Here is a 23,893-nt window from a genome sequence, read left to right on the forward strand (position 1 = left end):
CACTTACATTTTTAATGTTCCCCCTCCTTCATATACTCTGAATTCTAGCCAAACTATCTGTATTTAATATTTTAATAGAGTATACTTTTTTCTTTCTCTGTCTTTGTTTCTCCAGCACACCTGGCACAAAGTATGCCACGTGGTAGTCACTTGATAAATATTCGAATCTTGCCACATTGATGAAACAACTTTTTAATGTATTTCCTGTATTTCCTCTTTATGAAGGAGAACTTCCAAAAGCCATATGAAAAATGGTAACTCTAAAACCAGACCTGCTGCTGAAGTTATTTCAGTAAAACCAGAATCAGACACTGAAAGGGTCATCTCTCAGCAATATTTCTCAAAGCCTTCTAAGATACCTACAGAGGTATGTTCCCATTAAAAGGATGCATTTTAAAACAACTGTTAAAATAATAGGTTGTTATATCAGGCTATCAGTTTATTGTGAAATATTTGTACAAAGAATGTACTAAAATGTACTAAAGAATGTCTTGTAAAAAAATGAATTCTAAAACCACACTCAAAAGATAACATGATAATGAAGTTTACTTAGAACACTTTAATTAATGTGGATTGTTAAAACACTTAAGATATTAGTACTATAGTAATTCTTAAAGCATGTTTGCAGGTTGAAGGAAAATGTTTGTCACAGGATAAACCCATGGATGCTTGCCACTCAGAAGCAGCATATCCTAAAAGCAGTCCCAACAAGAATGACATGCACAGCCCTGGAGACTCTTTAGCAACAATCAGCAAGGTGGACATTAACATCTTCCCTGCCTCTGAAAGGAGCAACTCAAAGAGCGACAATTCACTGCAAGATGACAAACTGAAACACTCCGATGTTTCCGATGAGCCAGAAGCTACATTCAATGTGGCCCCAGTGAAGGGAGAGGAGCAGCAACTTAACGCAGAACCTGAAGATTTAGCTCCCTCTCAGATTTCTGGTGAGATCACTGATGAAGAGAATGACACGATGAAACTTCTTCAGCCCCTACACCAGGACCTCAAGCCAGTGGACCAGGTGAGCCTTTTGGCTAGTGTCAGCTCTCAGTTTCAGAATACCATAGGAAATACTAATTGAATCTAATACAAGTTATCTTATGCAGGTCTGGGTTTTTTTGTTTTGCTTTTTGGAGGGCAATTGTTAAAAAGTTAAGTGACTTGCCCAAGGTCACATGGCTAGTTTTTGTGTTAAGTGTCTGAGGATGGATTTGAACTCAGGTCCTCCTGACTCCAGGGCTGGTGCTCTATTCACTTCACCACCTAGCCGCCCCATATAGGTCTGTTTTAACATTTTTCTTTTAAAAGCAATCGGGGTTAAGTAACTTGCTCAAGGTTACACGGCCAGTTATTTCTGGGTGTGGTGCTGAGTGTCTGAGCCCGGGATTCGATCTCCAGGTCATCCCAACACTGGAGCTGGTGCTCTTCCTCTCTGAGCCACCTGGCCGCCCCTTAGGTCTGTTTTAAAAAGAAGTTAAAGGAAAATCAGCTATTCCATATATCATTTTATATAAAAACTAAAACAAGGGATTTGGACTGAAAGACTCTTAGCTATCTCTATCCTATTCTCTACCACTGATGGTAGTGAAGCAGGAGAAACTCCACAACTGCTTAGATGTCCATCCTCCCTCCCTCTCTCCCATCTTTCTTACCTCCTTTCCATCATCTTTTCCTCCCTCCCTCCTGCACAATCCCTCACTGTCTAGTTCTGACTTTTTAACATATATTTTTCCTTGGTCCTCAGTGCATTTTCACCACCATTTGGGCAAGTTTTGATCAACTTCTAGAGAAGATGTATAGTGAATAATAGATTGATTATATTATTTAATTAAGAAAAAGAAGTTATCAGAAGATTAAGGCTTGGAAAGGTAAAGTGTAATAATAGAGAGGAAAAGATTTTTAAAATTGATGTCCAAAGACTTTGAAGATAAAGTGACATATAGGACTAAAATGATAATTCTTATTCCTTATTTGACTGTCACATTATATTCACATAAGTTTTGAGAACTACTTTTGGTTTGGGTTTTTTTTTTGATGTTTCTCTCTTTTTTATTTTTTAGTTTACATCATTCATTTCCACAAAGATTTTGAGTTACAAATTTTCTCCCCATTTTTCCCCTACCCGCCACCCTAAAACAGCAATCCCACTGAATATCGCCTCCCCCAATCTGCTCTCTCCCATATCTTCCCCCATCCCCACTCCAACTTTCCAGTAGGGCACAGTGGATCTCTATGCCCCAGTGCCTGTACATCTTATTTCCCAGTTACATGTAAAATAATAATAATTATATATATAATATATATATATATATAATATTTTTTTTAAACATTTGATTTTAAAACTTTGAATTCCAGATTCTTTCCCTTTCTCCCTCATCACCCACCCTTCCTCAGAAGATAGGCAATTCAATATAGGTTCCTGTCCCTTTTCAAAAGTGGGTGCTTCCAACTTCCCTCCCCGCCCCAGTCTGTCTTCCCTTCCATCATCCTCCCTCTCATCCCCTTACCTCCTACTCTCCTGTAGGGTGAGATACCTTATTTAGTGTGTATGTCATTCCCTCTCTAAGCCAAAATTCATTGAGAATAAGGTTGACTCATTCCCTTTTGCCTTCCTGTTCTTCCCCTCCATTGTAATAGTTTTCCGTGCCTCTTCTATATGAGATAATTTACCCCATTCTGTCTCTCCTCATCTCCTCTCATTATATTCCTCTCTCACCTCTTAATTTCACCTTTTAAGTATCATCCCTTCCTATTAAATTGGTCCTGTGCCCTCTGTCTATGTATATCTGTAAACACATATACACACATTCACATATGTATTCATATGCTCATATACTTTCCTATATAGACACACACACACACACACACACACACACACATATATATATATACACACACATTTCTATTCCCTTCAGCTATTCTCATACTGAGAAAAGTTTCATAAATTACAATTATCGTTTTTCCATGTAGGAACAACTTTGATAAGTTCCTCATGATTTGTTTACCTTCTCATGCTTCTCTTGCTTCTTGTATCTGAATGTCATATTTTCTATTCAACTCTGGTTTTTTCATCAAGAATGCTTGAAAGTCTTCTATTTCATTGGATGACTATATTTCCCCCTGAAACATGATACTCAGTTTTGCTGGGTAGGTGATTCTTGGTTTTAATCCTAACTCCTTTGCCCTCCGGAATATCATATTACAAGCCCTTCGATCCCTCAGTGTAGAAGCTGCCAGATCCTGTGTTATCCTGATTGTGTTTCCACAATATCCAAATTTTTTCTTCTTGGCTGCATGTAATATTTTCTCCTTGATATGGGAACTCTGGAACCTGGCTATAATATTCCTAGGAGTTTTCTTTGTGGGATCTTTTTCAGGAGGTGATCAATGGATTCTTTCAACCTCTGTTTTGCCCTCTGGTTCTAAAACATCAGGGCAATTTTCCTTGAGAATTTCTTGAAGGGTGATTTCTAGGTTCTTTTTTGGATCCTGGCTTTCAGGTAGTCCAATAATTTTTAAATTATATCTCCTGGATCTATTTTCCAGGTCAGTGGTTTTCCAATGAGATATTTCACATTGCCTTCTATTTTTTCATTTGTTTGGATCTGTTTAATAGTATCTTGATTTTTCATAAAGTCATTAGCTTCCATTTGCTCCATTCTAATTCTGAAGGAATGATTCTCTTCAGTGAGCTTTTGAAATTCTTTTTCCATCTGGCAAATTTGGCTTTTTAAGGCATTCTACTCCTCTTTTGCCATTTGAGTTAGTCTATTTTTTAAGGTATTATTTTCTTCAATCAGATTGTTGACTCGCATTTTATAATTTTCTTGCATCATTCTCATTTCTCTTACCAATTTTTCCTCTACTCCTCTTACTTGGTTTTCAAAATCCTTCTTAAGCTCCTCTATGGCCTATAACCAGCTCATATTTTTTTGGAAGCTTTTGGTGCAGGAGTTCTGACTTCACTGTCTTCCTCCTGTTCCATGTTTTGATCCTTTTTGTCCCCAAAATAGGAGTCTAATGTTGGATTGCTTTGCTTCTTTTACTTGCTCATATTGCCACTCAATTACTTGACTTTTGAGCTTTTTGCCACAGTAGAACTCTGCTACCAGAGAGGGGAGCTTTGTCCGAAATTTCTGGGGTTTTCTCATTTGCTGGAGCTGTTAGTTGGGTGCCCTCTCTGAAGCCTCCCCATGCTCTGGCAAACTGGTCACTCCACCCTAGACAGCAATCCAGATCCAAGCAGTTTAAAGCAAGAGTGATTACCCCTCAGACTGGTCACTTGGTCCCCCTACAATCTGCAGTCCAGGAGCTCTGAAGTAGCCCCGTGGGGGCAGCTGCATGGCCGGGGCACCTCAGCTGCTTGTCCCTCCAGGGGTAAAGGCCATGAACTCCTGAACTCCCAGTTCCCAAAGTCTGCACTGACCTCTCACTTTGTCCATAGTACCTATGGATTGATAATTCTAGAAACCGCCACAGCTGCTGGTGACCTGAAGTCCCTCCAGCCGGAGGCTGGTTGTGACTGCCCTGAGCCTAAAACCTCAGGCTCAAGCGGGGCTGGGCTTGGCTCCCAGGGCACTACGCTGGCCCCTTCCTGCTGGCCTGCTGGGCTGTCTTCAGCAGGAAGTTACCTTCTCTCTGTCATTTTGTGGGTTCTGTAGCTTCAAAGTTTGTTTAGAGTCACTTTTTTACATGAATTGGAGGATGTGGAAGTGGGAGCCACGTTGAGGTCCTGTTTACCGAGAACTACTTTTGTTATGAGTTTTAAGTTGATTATTATCTCTATGGGTTTTGTTTGTTCATGAAAATGCAAAACTTTCTTGTTTCAGGATAGTTTGGACTCCACCGAAAAACTTTTAGCATCATTTGTTCCTGTTGTCCTGGTAAGTCTCTAAACCTTCTAGTGAACATATCTTACTTGTTCCAACTGATAAATTATGTTTTTTTGGTCTTTTTAGAATTTGATCAGCTGACTTATCTCATTTAATTTCTGATGAAGCAGTGTATAAGTTTTGTAAAAATCACTCAAGCTTTTCATCTTTTGTGACTATTCTCTGCCTAATATTGAATGTAGTGACAAAAGAGACAAAGAATAGAAGATATTTTTTCTGTAGTCTCATGGTTTGTTGGTTGCTAGTAGATGTGAAATTGCTGGTTAAATGCTATCTTTACTTAATAGCTGAGCCTTACCTTGTGTTACCATTGAATTATTTACTTTAAAAAAATTTTTTTTATCAAACTATCAATGTCCCATAGCGTTAGTTATTAGAAAACACAGACATTGTAAACAATAAATTTGATATAAGACTATTTTATTTTAATTTGTTATCTTTCAACTAAACATTTTTTTCATTTGTAATTTTAGAGATATATTTTGCTTTCATATTACCTTAATTTCTGAATACATCTTCCCTCATATCTTACCCAGTGAATCTTTCCTTGCAACACACACCAAAAAAAGGAAAAAATTAGTTCAGCAAAATGAAGCAATTTCTCATTCAAGTCTGAGAGTAAATACAGTTCACATTCATAGCTCCCCATTCTGCGAAGAAGGGAGGGAAATGCATTTTCTTATCCATTTTTTAGTGGATAAGATACACAATGATTCTTTGTATAACTGTCTAAATTTAATCCTCAGCATCTGGAGATTTTTACACCTGAAAGTTGTTCCATGGAAATACTGAAAGAAGGCTTTTTTATGTACTTAACGAAATTAAATTTTTGAAAGTAGGTTATATATTTGCATCCAAATCATCGGTTTTTATCAGGAGCTAAATTCTTAGTTTAAAAGAAACAAGTGATATTTTGCTGAACCACACATTTACAATTACTTTTTCCATTAAAAAGTTGTAGAAAATGCTTAGTCCAAAGAGTTCAGTTTAAGTTCAACAAATGTTTATTCAGTAGGTGGAACTGTGCCAAGTGCTGAGGATACTAAGACAGAAATAAAATTTCCATGCTTACTCACAGTGAGGGAAATTTAAAGGGAGAGAGACAGAGTGTAGTACAGAGGGAGCATGAAAGAGCAGGCACTAACCGCTGAGAGTATCAAAGATACCTTAACTAAACCTTGAAGAAACATACAGATTCTCTGGTGTTGAAGTGAAGATGAAGTGCATTCCCAAGATGGTCCTGTGCAGATTCACAGAGGTGGGAGATGGATGGAAAGTAGCATTCAGGGAACAAATAGTCCAGAATAATCTGTTCTTGTAATTGGGCAAAGAGAAACAAAGAATTCTGAATTGGGATGGTGTAGACTGATATTGTTTTAATTGTAGTCCAAAGTATACATTTATTTTCAGAATTTCTGCATGTGCCAAGGGAAATTTGTTCTTTCTAAGGCCCAGGAACACTTTTTTGGATGTGAACTAAGAAGGCTTAGCCATTTAGAAGACTAAAATCCCACTTCATTCCATGTACACAAGAATTTTTTTTTCATTTTTAGGATAGAATAAACCCATACTTACAGCCTCATAGTTCTGTGTCTGAGCCTTTCCATTCACGGCAACGAAGGCAGAAAAGAAGGGAACGAGTTGAACAAAATAGAGATAATGGACAGGTAGGCAGAAACTTCTTTGGGATAATTTATTTGTCTTGTATATTTAACAGGAAAATTTTCACAACTACACAAAAATTGCATACTGCTCTGCTTCATTGTGGTGTGAAGGAAGCTTTGAATTTTCAGCAGAGAAGAAGTTCTGATAGTTTCTCCAAGCTAAAAATATTTCACATACAGTCCTGGTGATGGACTGGGGGTTTATCCACCTGAGGACCAACCTGGTCTCTAGATGCTCATCGCCATGGTGGCCTCAGAAGGATAAATTTTTTGTTCATGGCAACTCTTTAAAATATATTCTCACACACACACACGTGTGTGTGTGTGCATTTTGTCTTGTTAAATATTTCCCAATTACATTAAAATATTTTTAATATACATTTTTTAAAAATGTTGAATTTAAAATTCTCTCTCTCCTTCCTATCCCACTGAGAAGGAAAGCAATATGGTATTGATTATATATATGAAGTTATGCAAAACATTTTCATATTAGCTGTGTTGCAAAAGAAAGTACACCAAACCAAGAAAAATTTTAAAAAGTGAAAAAAATATGCTGCAATCTGCACTCAGAGTTCATCGCTTCTCTCTCTGGAGATAGGTAGCATTTTTTAACATACATCTTTTGGAATTGTCTTGGATAATTGTGTTGATTAGAGTAGATAAGTCTTTCACACTATTGCTGCTACTTTGTACACTGTTCTTTTGGTTCTGTGCACTTCGCATAAAAGTCTTCTCAGGTTCTTCTGAAACCATCCTGCTGGTCATTTCTTTTTTTCTTTTGCTTTTTGAAGGGCAATTGGGGTTAAGTGACTTGCCCAAGGTCACACAGCTAGTTTTTGTGTTAAGTGTCTGAGGCCGGATTTGAACTCAGGTCCTCCTGACTCCAGGGCCGGTGCTCTATTCACTGTACCACCTAGCCGCCCCTTGCCGGTCATTTCTTATGGCTCAATAGCATTCTATCACAATGATATACCACATTTAGCGGTCTTCCAATTGATAAGCATCCCCTTAATTTCCAATTTTTGCCACTACAAAAATGTTATAAATATTTTTGTACAAATAGATCCTTTTTCCTTTTCTTTTCTCTCTTTGGGATACACACCTTAGTAGTAGTGTTTTTGAGTCAAACAAAGGGTATGCACCAGTTTTATAGGCTTTTGAGCATAGTTGTAAATTTTTCTCCATAATGCTCAACCAGCAGTGCATTAGTGTCCGTATTTTTCCACAACCCCTCCAAGTATTTGTCCTTTTCTTTTCTTTCATTTGAATAGGTATGAGGTAGTCCCTCAGAGTTGTTTTAATTTGCATTTCTATAATCAGTAGTAAGTTAGAGCATTTTTTTCCTTATGATTATTGGTAGCTTTGATTTCTTCTTCTGAAAGTTGGCTGTTCATAACCTTTGACCATTTGTCAGTTGGGGAATGGCTCTTATTTTTATAAATCTGGCTTGGTTCCCTATATACTTGAGAAATGGGACCTTTATCAAAGAAACTTGCTGTGGGAATTTTTTCCATTTCCTGCTTTTCTGATTTTGGCTACATTGATTTTGTTTGTGCAATACCTTTTTCATTTCATTTAATCAAAATACATTTTACTTCCCATGAGCTCACTATGTCTTGTATGGTCTTTATCCATAGACCTGACAGGTTCATTTTTCCATGTTCCCCAACTTTACTTATGATATCACCTTTTATGTCTAAATCATCTACCCATTTTGACCTTATCTTGGTGTATGGTGTGAGATATTCTCTGCCAAGTTTCCACCAAACTGTTCTACGGTTTTCCCACCAATTTTTGTTAAATGTTGAGTTCTTAACCCCAAAACTTGGCTCTTTGGGTTTATCAAACACTAGATTACTCTGGTCATTTATTCCTATGTATTGTGTACCTAATCCATTCCACTGATCCACCACTGTATTTCTTAGCCAGTACTAGATTGTTTTCATGATTGTCTCTCTGTAATATAGTTTGAAATGTGGTACTGCTAGGGGTCATAGCAACTCTTTGAAGATCATCTACTAGGATAAAAAGGGATTGTGATCTGAATCAGAGGATGTAGCACCTCCACTGATAAAATCACACATTCTTGAAGTAAGAAACTTGTCTCACCTATGATAGGCTTTGGGCAAGTTGTTTTAGATTCAGTTAAATTAACAGTTGTCCATAAGATATGTAAAGGCTATCAGCAGAAGAGCAGGAAATGTTTGGAAAAGATGGCACGCTAAAATTAGTTTTAAAATATGAACCAGTTAGACATAGTAGGGGAAATGTTTCCTTTTGGGAGAAGATGAAAAGATCATTGTGGGTGTGCAGGGGAATAGGCCAGCATGGCTAAATGTGCAATTCTCTTTAGTGAGGTATCAATAATTAAGTTTCTCCTTAAATGGAGATGGATGACTTCTTGAAGGAGTTTCCTCTAGTATTCTTCCTTCTAGGCTTCTTAGAGAATGGCTAATATTGGCTGGATTATTTTTGTAAAAAATACAAACATTTATAGCTTTTTAAAGCAAGCTTTTGGAAAACGGTCTTAGGGGATTATAATGTGAAGTGAAAAATGGAAAGGGACGAATATGAGACTGAACTTATCTGATATTTTCTTCTTTTTAAGTTCCAGGAAGTACCTCCTAGACCTTTGCCTTCTCCTCCCATTGCTAGTAAAGTAGTTGAGAAGATGACACATAGGGTTGCTGATAAACATAGCACAGAAGTGATGGTGTCTGTGGACAGTTCAAGAAGCAGTGAGGTCACGTCCTCCAAGGTTTGCAGGAATTTTTTAAAAATTGACTTATCCTTTGTAATGCTTTTTGATGTAGAATCGGTAAATTGTGAAGCTGAGGACAGCATACTATAGTGGAAGGAACACTAGATTGAGAGGCAAAATACTTTGATTCAAATCCCTCTTAATAGTTGTGTGACCCTAAGTAAGTCACGAAATCCTCAGTTTCTTCAGCTATAGAATGATTTTAATAATACCATACCTACCTCACAATATTTTCAGGAAAAGCATTTTGTAAACCTTAAACTGCTATGGGAAAATGTACTATATTCTCCTAGCCCTGGTTTGCAGAATAGTTTATTGAAAGACGGAAAGGTATCTCAATTCCATAATGAGAAAGAACTTTGGCAAATTATAGAATGGGGGCCTCTGGGATTGCTTAGTTTTAGCAGGCTAGCAGTTACCTTGGTTCAGGTCCCCTGCTACTTCCAATATAAAAATTTGAAATTAAGGAAGTTTAGGTAGGTGTTTGTTTTTTTTTAACACCTTGAAAACTATTCTTGTGCAGACCTCCTAAGTATTTGTGTCTAGCTGCAGTAGCTTTGACATTGAAAGAGGCTGGTTTCAAAGTGCCTCTTGAAGGCTGGTGCAAAACATTTTCATGTGTTAGTGGTGGAGTAACTGTTAACTCTCATTCCTTAAAAGGATCGACCTTTGTCTGCCAGAGAAAGGAGGAGACTAAAGCGATCACAGGAAGAGATATTTCCCACTGGTAAGATCTTTTCCCCTCCCTTAATCCTGGGGCAAAGGATGGGGGAGGGAGTACATCTATTTAAATTTTTTTCTAAGTGAAGATATGAAGAAAAGTAATTGTACTCGATGAGGTATAAGAACTTTCAAGATGCAGTTTAGGATTTTGGTAGTACAGCATAATTTAGATAGTCTTAACACAGTCCTTACCTGTTTTGGTTTTGGGAAAATGTAGTCCACCTAAGTACACATAATATTAGTTTTTCAAGTGAATTTTATTGTATTTGCACTTTTAAACTTTGTCTTAACTTGTCTAGGTTCAACCCATTGTGTTCAAGACCATGAATGTAGAGTTAAGGCTATTGGGGAGGGATGGTGGTCCATAGCTAGGAATTATTAAGAAAATGGGCAAGATGTTTAAACAGATATTATGTTGTACATTACAGAGTGCAACACAATTCTTGAGATGAGTAGTATAAATATCCCCATTTTACAAATAAGAAAACCAAGACTCAGAAGTTAGCTGCTTTACCCATAACCAAATGGCTAATGTCATGCCAGATACTCAGATCTGAGCCTTCTCTACTCCTCTATGTCTCAGTTTCCTCCTCTGTAAAATGAAGGGGTTGTGCTAGACGGCTTCTAAGCTCTATGTCTGTGATTCTTCAAGTCCAAGGCCAGTGCTCTTTCTCTTAGCTGCTTCTCATTCTGCTTGACTGTTGTCCCTAGTTTTAAGCCAAATGGACTTTGATAGCTTTTTCAGGTCCTTCAGTGAGAAGAGGTTCCCTGGATGCAGGAGAAGGAGTGAAATTGCACATAGAAGATGAGCACATAATTGCTCATCAGTTATCTTCAGATGTGGATACCTCTCAGGTAAGCTACAAGTCACATTCCTTAACATGGAAATGTTTAAATTCATTTTTTAAAACAGTAAAACCTCACTAATGAGAATTCCATTTAATTAGAGGAGACCAGGATAAAGTTTGCTTTTGCCCTATCTATAAAGAGTTTCTTAAATAATAATGGGAGGTCTTCTCCTCTTTACTTCAGTCTCTGATGAAGAAGTAACCTTTCTTGTCAGGGCCAAACTTTGTTCTCATCCTTTCCTATCCTCCCCTACTGACTGCCCCCACAATTGCCTCTTTTTCAAATCTTCAGTCTCTTCCTATCTATTGGCTCATTTCCAGCTGTCTACAAACATATCTGTGTCTCCCCTGTCCTTAAAAAAAACAAAACCAAAAACTTATTAGACTGTACCAACACTTTAAGCTGTTATAGCTCTCTTCTTCTAGAAGAAGCCATCTACTCATGTTACCTTCCCTTTCCCTGTGTTGCATTCTCAGCTACTTGCAGTCTGGTTTCTGACCCCTGAATTGCCAAATCAGATTGCTTTTTCTCAGTCCCCATCTTTCTTGATCACTCTACAGATTACTGATCACATGTCCTCCTGGAGACACCCTTCTTTTTGGGTTCTCTCCTTCTCCTGTCTGACCACTCCTGAGTCTCCTTTGCTGGATCATCAGCCATGTTAAGCCCCGTAACTTGAGGTGTTCCCCAGACTCCCTTATCTCTCTCTCTCTCTGCTTTCTCAGCAGAGACCTCTTCAGATCCCATTGATTCAATTGTCATCCTTATGCAAATGACCCCAGACCTAAATATCCAGCCATATTCTCTCTTCTCACTGCTCTGATGTCACCAACTGTCTTTTGCTTATTTTTAACCAGATATCTTATGGAGATCTCAAAATCAGCATATCCAGTGTTGAACTCATTATGTTTCTCTTCAAAATGTGCCCCCTTCCACAATTCTCTATCTTTGTTGAGGACACCATTATCCAGGTTTATGACCTTATCACTGTTGACTCCTCACTCTCACCCCACATATCACACCAATTGCCAAGTCTTACATTTCTACCTTCCAACATCTCTCACACCTATGTCCTTCTTTCATATGGCCACTATCATGGTTCAGTCTTCTATCACTTCTTACCTCACTTGTGGCAGAGTTCCCTGATGGGTCTCAAAGCTTCACTTCCCTCCTCTCTCCAATCCATCCTCTGCACAGGTGCCCAGTATTTTCAAGTACAGGTTTGGCCATGTCACTCCCCTACTCTGTAAACTCCAATTTATTGCTGTTGCCTCTGGGCTCAAATAGAAACTCCTGTTTGGTATTTAAACCCTTTAAAATGTGGTTCTGACTTACCTTCCTAATCATATTACATATACATTCTCTACACACTCTGTGGTCCAGGCAGACTTGACCTTCTCGCTTTTTGTTGTGTATAACATTCCTTCTGCCTTTGGATTTGCTGACCCTCTGCCTGATATCTGCCTTCTCCTTCTCACCTAGGGACCTTAGGATACTTTACTTCCTTTATGCCTCAAGTACCAGCTGATATATGAAATATTCCCCTCCCTGACTGCTAGTGCCTTCCCTATGGCCCCCAGTCACCTTATATCTACTTTATATCATTATAATCCTGAGCTTCTGGTCATTCATTTTACTGGATAAACCTGAATAGTGGGGGTGCCATGTAAGTCAGAGGCCATGTGGCCAAATGCCCAGAGAACTAACCTTAGAGCCAGAAGAGCCAGGCCAGAATCTTGTCTCAGCTTCATGCTGGTGGATGGCTCTGGCTGCTCTCCGCCACCCTTTAAACACCGAGTGGCAGAGAAGTTGATACCCTGCATTATGGAGTTACATCTGCCAGTGAAATCACCAGGCCAGCCCTGGGTCCTAACTGAACCCTGGATTGTGCATATATTTATGTGTGCACATGCTGTCTTCTCCAGTTGAATATAAACTACCTGAGGGCAGGTACTGTTTCATTTTTGTCTCTGTATCCCCACACATAGTAGGCACTTAATAAAATTTTCATTTATTGAAGGTGATGATATTGGAAGTAAGGGAAAAAATTTTAGGATCTGTTCACACACAACTAAGTCATATGCTGGTAACTTATCACTAAAATAAGTAGTCCCTACAAGGTAGTAACTTTGTTAGCTTGGTTCTTGGAACACACACACACACACACACACACACACACACACACACTCTCTCTCTCTCTCTCCCTCTCCCTCTCCCTCTCTTTACCAATATGCTCATCTAACTGGCAAAAAAAAAATCCCTTATTTTCTTATTTCTCTACCAATCTCTTACACATTCTTCTTTCTGTTATGTTTCTAATAGAGCTTGGACATTCTTTTTCCTTACTTGTGAGGCATGAGTGTTATCTAGTGGGAGAAGATGGTAATTACAGATTTCCTGACATGATAAACTTCTAACTGAATAACAACACACAGGAGAAAGAGCAGTTTTTTGTCATTCTAATCTCTGATAGTACACATTAGAGTGAAGAACAAGATTTACTTATATTTAAGAATAATAAAGTTTCATTTTTAAAAATTGTTAAGGGGGCAGCTAGGTGGTGCAGTGAATAGAGCACCGGCCCTGGAGTCAGGAGGACCTGGGTTTGATTTGGCCTCAGACACTTAACACACACACACACACACACACACACCCTCCTAGCCGTGTGACCTTGGTCAAGTCACTTAACCCCAATTGCCCTCCAAAAAGCAAAAAAAAAAAATTTAAGATAGTTCACTAATTCAGACTGACCTAAGCGCTAATTAGTTTAAATTACAGGTTTGAATGCACTTAATACAATTTAGTCTTCCTTCTGAGCCTACTTATCAGATATTCTTGCATTATGATCAATCATTTAACCATCATTACTTGGATAGAATTTGATGGTTAGTCTAATAAGCAAGGGCACATGTTGTTAGTCCTAGTCACACTGAAGGATCTGAGCACTGTATAGAATTGTTCTTCCTTGTGTGAAAAGAACACTTCTCTTTAGGACTGACTTTTCCCTGAGGCACTGTGGGATCTCAGTTTGTTGCCCTTCAGGCTTCACTTTTGATCTCAGTGAGAGGGGCTTTAGTTTTCAGTCTAGTAAAGAATTTCGGTTTACAGAGTAATTTTTATCTTCTTCAACAAATATGTATTAAGTGTTCATTTGTTTATAGAGCACTATCCTAGGGTCTGACGAAGCTACTGAGATTAGTTAAAACATGGTTCTTGTCTTCATGAAACTTAAAGTCTAGGGGAATAAGATGCAAATGCAAATAACTGTAATATATAGTATTATATAATTCCCTTAAAATGGTGCAACAAAGTAGAATGTTATATGAAATCCAAGGAAATAAGGAAGGTTTCATAGGAGTTGCCCTGTGAGTTTTAGGCTTTAAAAGGTAAGTAGGGGAAAAAATAGATGAGTAGGAATTCTAGGCATAGGAAATAGCATGAGCAGAAGCATGGAGGAAGAAGAATGCAGGCTATTTGTAAGAGCAAGTCACTGAATTGGGCTATAATCTAGAGTATTTCGAGGGGGGACCAGTATTAGGCTAGAAGGGTAGAATGCTGTCAGGTTGTAGAGGGCTTTGAATTTCAGACTAAGGAGTTTGAGCTTTACTTATTAGATAATAGGGAGCCACTGCAGATTTTTTTATATGACCAGATCTATACATCAAGATTAGCTGGAAAGTAGTATGAAGGATGGTTTGGAAGGAGTAGAGACGGGAAATCCTGAAATTAAGCAGATCTTATTGTCCAGGTGAGTGTTACTGCTGAAGGTCTGTGCCTAGATGATGGCAGTGGAAATAAAGTAAGAGATGCATGTAAGAGAGATTGCCTAGGTAAAACTGTGAGAACCTCATAACTAATTGGATATAAAAGGTGAGGGAGGGAAGAGTCAAATATAACACCAAGATTTCAAACATGGGAGTCTAGAGGAATAGTGGTATTACTACCGTGTTTCCCTGATAATAAGACACTGTCTTATTATTTTTTTTGGACAGAAAAACACCAGAGGGCTTATTTTCAGGGGAGGGCTTATTTTAATGAACATTGACAGCAATTTTAATAAACAGGGTAAATGTGAACAAAAAAAATGTACCTTTATTCAATAAGCAAATCACTGGGGAAGAACAGGATGACAGCGCTCACTGCTGCAGTTCTGATTGGATGCAGCTCGGAGCGCGGCGTGCGTTTCACTGGGGGTGATGGTGCATACAGAGGGTACCGTAATGTAGCGTGTAGCGCAGGGGATCACCTTCACTACAGTAGCAATCTCAATAGGGCTTATTTTCGGGGGAGGGCTTATTTTAGAGGAATCTTACACAGTAAGGGGAGGGCTTATTTTCAGGATAGGTCTTATTATCGGGGAAACACGGTAATAGAAATAATGAATTATGTCAGAGGAATTAAATTGTAGCTATCTAAATATATGTTGCTTTAACTTGATACTGTTTCATATAATTGCATTTATATGTAATTACTGAGAATTTTGTTTTGCCAATAGGAAAAGAAATTAGTTTGTTGTCTCTCTGAGGATGAGTTAAGTTCTTCTACAAGTTCAACTGATAAGTCAGATGGAGATTCCAAGGAAGGGTAGGTATCTTTTTTTAACTTTCCTTTATAGGTTAATCTAAATATGCCAGTGCAAGTCTGTGTTTTTAAAATTGTATTCTATCTTAATTATACATACTAGTGAATGCACCTGATTTTTCTGTACTTTTATTCACATACCGTGCTTCCCTGATAATAAGACCTATCCCGAAAATAAGCCCTCCCCATTACTGTGTAAGATTCCTCTAAAATAAGCCCTCCCCCGAAAATAAGCCCTATTGAGATTGCTACTGTAGTGAAGGTGATCCCCTCCGCTACACGCTACACTACGGTACCCTCTGTATGCACCGTCCCCCCCCCCAGTGAAACGCACACCGCGCTCTGAGACGCATCCAATCAGAGCTGCAGCAGTGAGCGCATCATCCTGTTTTTCCCCAGTGATTTGCTTGCTGGTACATTTTTTTGTTCACATTTACCTGTTTATTAAAATTGCTGTCAATGTTCATTAAAATAAGCCCTCCCCTGAAAATAAGCCCTTTGGTGTTTTTCTGTCCAAAAAAAAATAAGACAGTGTCTTATTATCGGGGAAACACGGTAGGAGAAAGCTCTTTTTTCTACAATACTGCAGAAGTAAATTTAGTGTAATTTTGTACTAACTTGCTAGCAGGGCAGCTTTTCTTTTTTTTTTTTTTTTCGAAATGTGTTTTGCCTGATTACATATTTGTTTATTTATTTATTTTGCTTTTTGGAGGGCAATTGGGTTAAATGACTTGCCCAAAGTCACATGGCTAGTAAGTGTGATCAAGTGTCTGAGGCCGGATTTGAACTCAGGTCCTCCTGACTCCAGGGCTGGTGTTCTATTCACTGAGCCACCTAGCCACCCCTAAAGTACATTTTAATGATGCTTTTTGCTTTTATATCATATTCATTCCTGAATATGACCCTCCTACCACCCACCACACTCCCCCATCAGGGAGCTTTCTGTTGGAACAAAGATTTTAAAAATTCAGCAAAAACAGGCAGTACATAGCTTATACAACATTCTCTATCCATTGTTCTTACCCCTTGCCATCCACTTCTTTACTAAAAGGAGAAAGCTGCATTTTCTCATTTCTTCTGTGGGACCACACTTGGTCATTTTGATTATATAACTTTTAAGCTGCTAGTTTTTTACTTGAGTATAGATGGAGAAAAAAAATCTATGACTATGATAAATATAAAATTAAAAGCAGGTATTAAATTGGAAATGGTAATCATAGGACTGTGAAAGGTCATTGGTTTCTTCCCTGCCTTCAGATAATTGCACCTAAATTATCCTACTCATATGGCTCTATCTCCACCATATATCTTTAGCTTAATGTTTCAATTTCATAATCCAAAGAGACTTGGATGAGGGAAGCAATAGCAAGTTCTTTCTTTTTTTTTTTTTTTTGCTTTATGGAGGGCAATTGGGGTTAAGTGACTTGCACAAAGTCACATGACTAGTTTTTTGTTTTGTGTCTGAGGCCAGATTTGAACTTAGGTCCTCCTGATTCCAGGGCTGGTGCTCTATTCACTGTGCCACCTAGCTGCCCAGATAGCAAGTTCTTTACAGGCTGGACGTCCCAGAGTCGGTCCAGTGAGAATAGAGTGTATAAAAGGGACAGAAGCCCCCATAACTGGACCTACAATTGAAAAAACACAGATTTTAAAAGAACTGAGACACTAATAGGTGTATTAAACCTCTAATCCACTGGATAAAAGATAAGAATTGGCCTAATATCTAGCTTAGGAAAATGACTCCAGGAAAGAAAGAGTTGGCAATGTGAAGTGAGGGGATTTATATCCATTATTTAATAAGTACAAGATAGGTTCCCATGAATCCATATAGGGCCATGTTGAGTGATAAAAACTCTGTAAGGTTTCTTTTACTCCTTTATATGTTTCCCTGTAGCATTTAGTACTAGTAAGTCTTTAAATATGGGTGTACACAGATACATACACATACCATTGACCAGAGACCCAAAGTTCCATTTCACCAAGCAAACTGGGAAAGACCATAAAGAAAGCAGCCTGGATAAGCAAAGATTTTAAAGATTCTGCTTGAAAAGCTAGTCGTCCTAGTCTCAAATTAATTCTGACTTGAAAATAAAACATGAGTGTTCTGGGGTCACATAACCAACAAGGTGGAGGGTTAGACATCTGTTCTGATCCTCATGACCTTTCAGAGCTCTCTAATATAGGAATTATGTGCAGGAGATAAAACAACTTAATGTCTTTATATAGTCTGAGAAACCAAAAACCCTGGGGAGGTAACAGTTCAGTGAGCTAATACGGAAGAGTAATCCATGACTCCTAACTTGTTCACTCAGCACTCCTTATACAGGGCTGCATGGACCACTCATGGGCTTGCAATGAAACTTTATTCTGCCTTTATCCTACTTCTTCCCAGTGGCAGAGAATCAAAAGGCAGAAGCCTACGTGGGATGGAAAGGTAGCTCAGCTGCACTTCATATTATAGCAGTGCTCAGCCAGAGAACTGAAGAACAGGAGCTGGGGCAGGACAGATGTGTGGCTATGAAGCACTCCACTAAGCCTGAGGGAAAAGAGCCCAGTATACACTTGAGTCCAGCTCTTTTGCCCCCCAGAAGTCACTGGGTGTGGAGACTGAAGCCTGTGAAATATGAATTGCCCAGCATAGAAAGAATCTGAGATTGCATGGGGGAGGGGGGGAGGGGGAGCCAGCCCATAGGGAAATCACCATCAAAGAAGGAGTCATAAAATTAGTGATAGGGTGATATAAGGAAAAAAGTCTGGAATTACTAAAGATCCCAGGAGGAAGAATACAATGAGAATAGCTAAGAGAGCCCAGGTATCCATGAATAAATATTATAAAACAAAGGAAAATGATTCAACAGTTGAGGGAAAGAAGATCCTGTGGATTCCTAAGGGAGTGTGGAACCACAACATTATGTTTCTGAATAGGTTAAAAGAGAAATAAGAATTGTAAAAGCATATTTATTTTCTGCTTTCATAATTCTTTGTGTATAGCAGAAATAATTGGCAGAATTTAAAAACTTCAACAAAAAGAAGCATTTAAAATATTTCTAGAAAGAAAATCAGATTCCTTTTATGAGGCAAATATAGTCCTAAAATCTAAACCAGGGAAGGATAAAGCATAAAAGAACTATAGAAACCAATATCATTAATGAATATTGATTCCAAAATTTTAAATAAAAATAGACTACAGCAATTCATCAAAGAAACCATTTTGGAAAGCACTCTAATTATGCAAATAAAGTGGCTAAAATATCTATATGCTTTGATCCAGAGATTCCACTACTGGGCTTATATCCTAAGGAGATCATTACACCAAAATATTAATAACAATACTTCTTGTGATAAAGAATTGGGGGGTGGGGTGGGAGTATTTAAGGCATAGCTAAGCAAATTGTTATGTGAATATAATGGAATATTACTGTGCTATAGGAAATGATGTATGTGATGAATACACAGAAGCATGGAAAGATCTGTATGAACTGATGCAAAGCAGAGTTAACAGAACCAATAAAGCAGTATACATAATAAATACAATAATGTAAATGGAAAGAACCACAAAAAAAATCAAAAGTAAATGTTTCACAGTATGACTCAGATATGAGAAGACACTTCCTTCTCATCCTTTTGCAGAATACTGTACAAGCTGTACAATGCACATATTTTTCAAACTCTGTGTACTGACCAGTTATTCTGGGTTTCCCCCCATTTTTGTCTTAAAAAATGTTATTTGTTATATGGGATGACTCTCTCTGGGAGAGGCATCTTTATGGAAACTATGGTGATATATTAAAAATCCCCCCAAAATTATTAAAGTCTAATTAAAGCAAACAAAAGTAAACATGAGTATATTCTATTTTTTAATGAAAATTCCTAAGACCAACCTAATTATAAATGCATTCTTTTTCAGGAAAGGCCATACAAATGAAATGAATGATTTGGTACAGCTGATGACTCAGACACTAAAAATGGACTCTAAAGAGAATTGTGAGAATCTTCCAATACTTCTTCCTATGTCAGAGTTTAGACTTCATCGAAAATACAGAGATACACTAATTCTGCATGGGAAGGTTGAAGAGGATTCAGAGGAACTTAGGCTTAAAGAACTTTCTCCAGGTCTGTGACTGTTACTTTTGAAGCAAACCAGAAAGTATCTCTTTATTGGAGAAAGCCAAAGTAGTTTAATAGTAGTTTGCACATTTGATGTTACCTTTTACAGATGAAATTACAGTTGTTTGAGTGAAGATGTATCATTGATTCCATTCCTTATGCAGCAGGTCTGAAAAGTTGGGTTTTTGTAAATAATATGCTATTTAAGATGTATTAGGAGAGCTTGCTATTTAAAGGAACCTGTGGTGAACCTGTCAGAACTTACCTTTCCCCCAAAGCCTCCCTTCTTCATAACTTTCATCTTACTGTTGAGGGCATCACCATCTTCTAGTTACCCAGGCTCACAAAACAGAGTCACCATTGAGTACCCTCTCATACTTACTCCACATAAAAGTCTACTGACAAATCTCATATACCTCCCCTTCTTTCTACTCATGGCAACCACCTGACACAGAGTCTTATCACTTCATGGCTAGATTATTGCAATAGCTTGTTGATCTTGCCTTCAGTTTCTCCTGACTTCAGTCCATCCTCCTTTCATCCACCAAAATGATCTTCCTAATGTGAAGATCTAACTATGTCCATCTCTCTGACATTCTCTCTCATGCACATGTGCACACATGCATGTGCGCACACATGCGCACACACACATGCTCCCCATTACTTCAGGATCAAATATAATTCTCTGGCTTTTAGAGCCTTCACAGCCTGGCTTCATCCTACTTTTCTGGTCTTCTTACACCTTAGTCCAATGCACATACTCTACAGTCTAGCAATATTGGCCTTCTTGCTGTGTCATCTTGACACACAACACTCCATCTCCCAACTCCAACCCTTTTCACTGGCTGTCCTCCATATCTGGAATGCTCTCCCTCTTCACCTCCACCTCCTGGCTTCCTTCAAGATTCAACTTATATCCCATCTTTTGCAAGAAGCCTTTTCTGACTCCCTACCCCCACTGGGATTATATGTCTTCTCTATATATAGCTTTTTGCAGGTTGTCTCACCCATTAGAATGTGAGCTCCTTGAAGGTAGTGATGAGGGATGGCTCATAATAGGTTCAGCAGGAACTCTGATCTTATCTAAGACCAGAAAGCCTTCGATTCAGTCTTGAAAGAATTCAGTAGGCTCAAGCCAAATTGGAGTCAGAGTTGTAAAAGTTTATTGTATACTTTACAGCAGGCAAGGATCCTTAGGCTGTACAGTGGGCAAAAGTCCTTTAGAGGACCTGCAACCACAAAGGGGTAGAATTGAGATTTATATAGAATCATCCATAGTAGAACCCGTGCCAATTATGCTAACTAGGTGATTAAGGGTGGTATTAGGAAGGAGTTAAGGTGGGGACAATGTTTAAAGGAACATGCAATTTTAATGTAACTGCACAGGGGTATTGCCCATGAGTCACTGGGAAAAAAGTCCAAGGGGGGACTACCTAGAGGTGTGGTTTTAGGCTTGAAACATCACTAAGTTGGCTAGCGGTCAAGGGCTGATGGAGAAGTGCCCAGTCCACCCATCAGTGTCATGTTTGACAAGATTGATGTCTGGGAACCAAGGCTCTTAAGGAGTTAACCCAGAGATAGGGTCCTGAAGGATTCATGGGGGCAGCGGGACACTATACAAGGGGGAGATAATAGTTGCCTAAGCTGGAATGTTTATAGATACTTTTGTGAAGGATTCATAGGAATAATTTGTTATTGTTCCAAGCTGAGATAGTTGTTGCTCGGCAGAGTTATTGCTCTGAAGCTGGGGGGTGGGGGGAAAGGGGCAGAGTTAATGCTCTGAGACTGCGGGGGGAGGGGAGGCAGGGTATGATTTTACAGACTGATGTTACAGTGTTATTACAAATTGATGTTACAAAAATATAGATCCCAAGTACCCTATCATTACTGATGTTACAAATTGGCATTACAAATTGATTTTACCCAAGCACCCCATAATTAGGGACTGTGTTTTTGCCTTTGTTTCCAAAGCATTTATACAGTGCCTCACACAGCCCTTACTAGATGCTTATTGATTGATTGAGGCTTCTTTGTAATATAAACTCACCTCCCTGATTTGATTTTTAATTGAATATATATAATTTTTCTTAAAGTGAAGCTCATCTCCTTTGGATTTGGTGACTAGAGGTTGGTAATTACCTCTGGACACATAAAAAGGGCTACTGTCTTATTTGAGTCATTTCCATCTTTCTTACAGATGAAACCTTCTGTATATATTGTCTACCCTTACTGAAATGTGAGCCCCTCACAAGCAGGCACTGTTTGTATCTCCAGTGCTCAGATGGAGTGTGCTAGTACTTAATTTTCCATTTATTCAATAAGGCTTAAAACCACTTGTGTACCAATTTCCAGTGTAAACAGAGCTCAAGTATAGATCTCTAGAAATTGTACTCATTAAGTAGACTGTAATAATTCATTAAAGCTGAAAGTATTTTTTATGGAATTTAAGATAAATATATTACATTCTTCTTGTTATGGAGTGTGCATATTAGGTTATTTTTTTTAAAGCAATTGGGGTTAAGTAACTTGCTCAAGGTTACACGGCCAGGTGTTTCTGGCTGGGTGCTAAGTATCTGAGCCCGGATTTGATCCCTAGGTCATCCCGACACCGGGGCTGGTGCTCTTACTTGCTGAGCTGCCTGGCCACCCCTTGGAGTGTGCATATTAAGGTTATTATTGCCTGTGTCTTATTATTTTTTAGCTGTTGTGTCTGGTTCTGAAAAGATCAGAAGAATGATTGAAGTCTTGAGAGCTGATGTAATTCAGGGGTTGGGAGTGAAGCTTTTAGAGAAAGTATATGATCTCATGGAAGAAGATGATGAACTGAAGAGAGAGGTAAGTATATAGATAGTTCTGGATGATCTGCTTAAAGATAAGTTTTAGTGCATAAATTTTTAGTGCAGTCACTCCCAGAACTAATTTTTATTTCCCCTTGCAGAGCACAGTACCTTGCATGTAGTAGACACTCAAGACTGAATTGGTCTGAATATAGACTTAGGCTTCCCCTCCCCCCAAGTATGACATATGACAAACTCAAGGGAAGCCCATAATGTTATTTTTCAGTACACAGACTCACATACAACTAGGGACTATACCAGTGATTTCATTAGAATAGGGAATCCCTAGGTGAGGAAAACCTCCCTCTTATCAATGTATATGTTGGCACCTTCTTTGGAATTTAGTCTTATGAAGTTACCTAGAGCCCTGAGGTGAAGCATTGTGCCTGGATGACATAGTCAGTATATGTCAGAAGTAAGACTTGACCCTAGTTCTTGTCGACTTTGAAGCCAGCTTGCTGTCTACTGTGCTACACTGCTTCTCTATATGTCTTAAAGCTGTAACACTAGCTTTTACTACCGATCCACCCCCAAATTTGACAGTCAAAATTGGTAGTACTTTGGTTTATACTTGTAATAATGTCATCTGGTATGCACATTTTTCATAATGATTTTTCTTTGTTTCACATAGGTGCGTTTGCAGGAGCATTTGGGCGAAAAATATGTAAATTATAGCACGAAAGCTCGACTGCTGAAATTTTTTGAAGAAAATGTGAATTTTTGAGCACTTGTCCGAATCTTTTGTCAGAACCGAAGACCTGTTTTTAAAGGCAGTTTGTTTTTTTTTCCCTGAAAGAATTACCTCAACCAAACATATCTGATTGGTGGCCTATGAATTTGGCTATGCCTGGTTTTTTGGTATTTTTTGTTTTGCAGGAGTATAAAAATGGATACGAGTGCTTTGTAGATTGGTTAAGGAAGGTTTTTTTTTTTTTTAATGAATAAATAGGTACTACATTGTGAGGAAAGTATTTCATGTTTTACATGAAACTTGTTTGGTTAAGCAGTCTCTAACCATTGTGTATCCAGAGCAATGCTATCATTGTAAGGACAGGGGTTTTCTAGGTGACTCTAGCAGTGTAACAAACTGCCTAAACAATGGCTTTATATAATATGCCTGGTGGTGGTAACAGTAAACACTACAATGGTAGCTGATAATTTGAAGTCAGTGCATGATCTTTATAGATTTGAATAGAGCTGTACATAAATTTTTATACACTTAACAGTTTAACAATTAACTGCATTTAATTTGAACGAGATATTTGTAGAACTGAACCTATTTAAGTTGTGCTTTTGGCTTATTTATTCAGTATATTTATATACTGGCTTTAATTCATTTTTTCATCAGCCAAAACATACCTGAGTACTAATTCCTTTTGGAATGAAATAATTTGTAAGTAAAATCCAGGTGCTTTTGAGCTGAATTTGAGGCATTTTATGTCTCTTGAAATAAAGAATTCAGCTTTCTTGCAGTCA

The 23,893-nt window shown here is 38.3% G+C and overlaps 1 protein-coding gene across 4 annotated transcripts in view; it reads left to right on the top strand.

Moving 5' to 3' along the window:
- Positions 1–23,893, top strand: part of NEK4 (NIMA related kinase 4) — a 36,156-nt gene extending 12,263 nt beyond the window's left edge. For 2 of the 4 annotated variants that reach the window (XM_069095487.1, XM_069095490.1), the window contains exons 6-16: positions 226–367; positions 629–1,024; positions 4,833–4,886; positions 6,449–6,562; positions 9,168–9,317; positions 9,981–10,047; positions 10,780–10,898; positions 15,388–15,476; positions 19,381–19,586; positions 22,282–22,415; positions 23,049–23,893. In XM_069095487.1, the coding sequence (XP_068951588.1) occupies positions 226–367; positions 629–1,024; positions 4,833–4,886; positions 6,449–6,562; positions 9,168–9,317; positions 9,981–10,047; positions 10,780–10,898; positions 15,388–15,476; positions 19,381–19,586; positions 22,282–22,415; positions 23,049–23,141 (1,564 nt within the window). In that variant the 3' untranslated portion in view covers positions 23,142–23,893. The remainder of the gene's footprint in view (positions 1–225; positions 368–628; positions 1,025–4,832; positions 4,887–6,448; positions 6,563–9,167; positions 9,318–9,980; positions 10,048–10,779; positions 10,899–15,387; positions 15,477–19,380; positions 19,587–22,281; positions 22,416–23,048) is intronic. The other 2 variants (XM_069095488.1, XM_069095491.1) reach the window with 2 other exon arrangements.

Source organism: Petaurus breviceps, unplaced genomic scaffold (genome assembly GCF_028583685.1).
Source record: "Petaurus breviceps papuanus isolate PSGF00001 unplaced genomic scaffold, PetGlider_PUasm1.0 227, whole genome shotgun sequence".
NCBI lineage: Eukaryota > Metazoa > Chordata > Mammalia > Diprotodontia > Petauridae > Petaurus > Petaurus breviceps.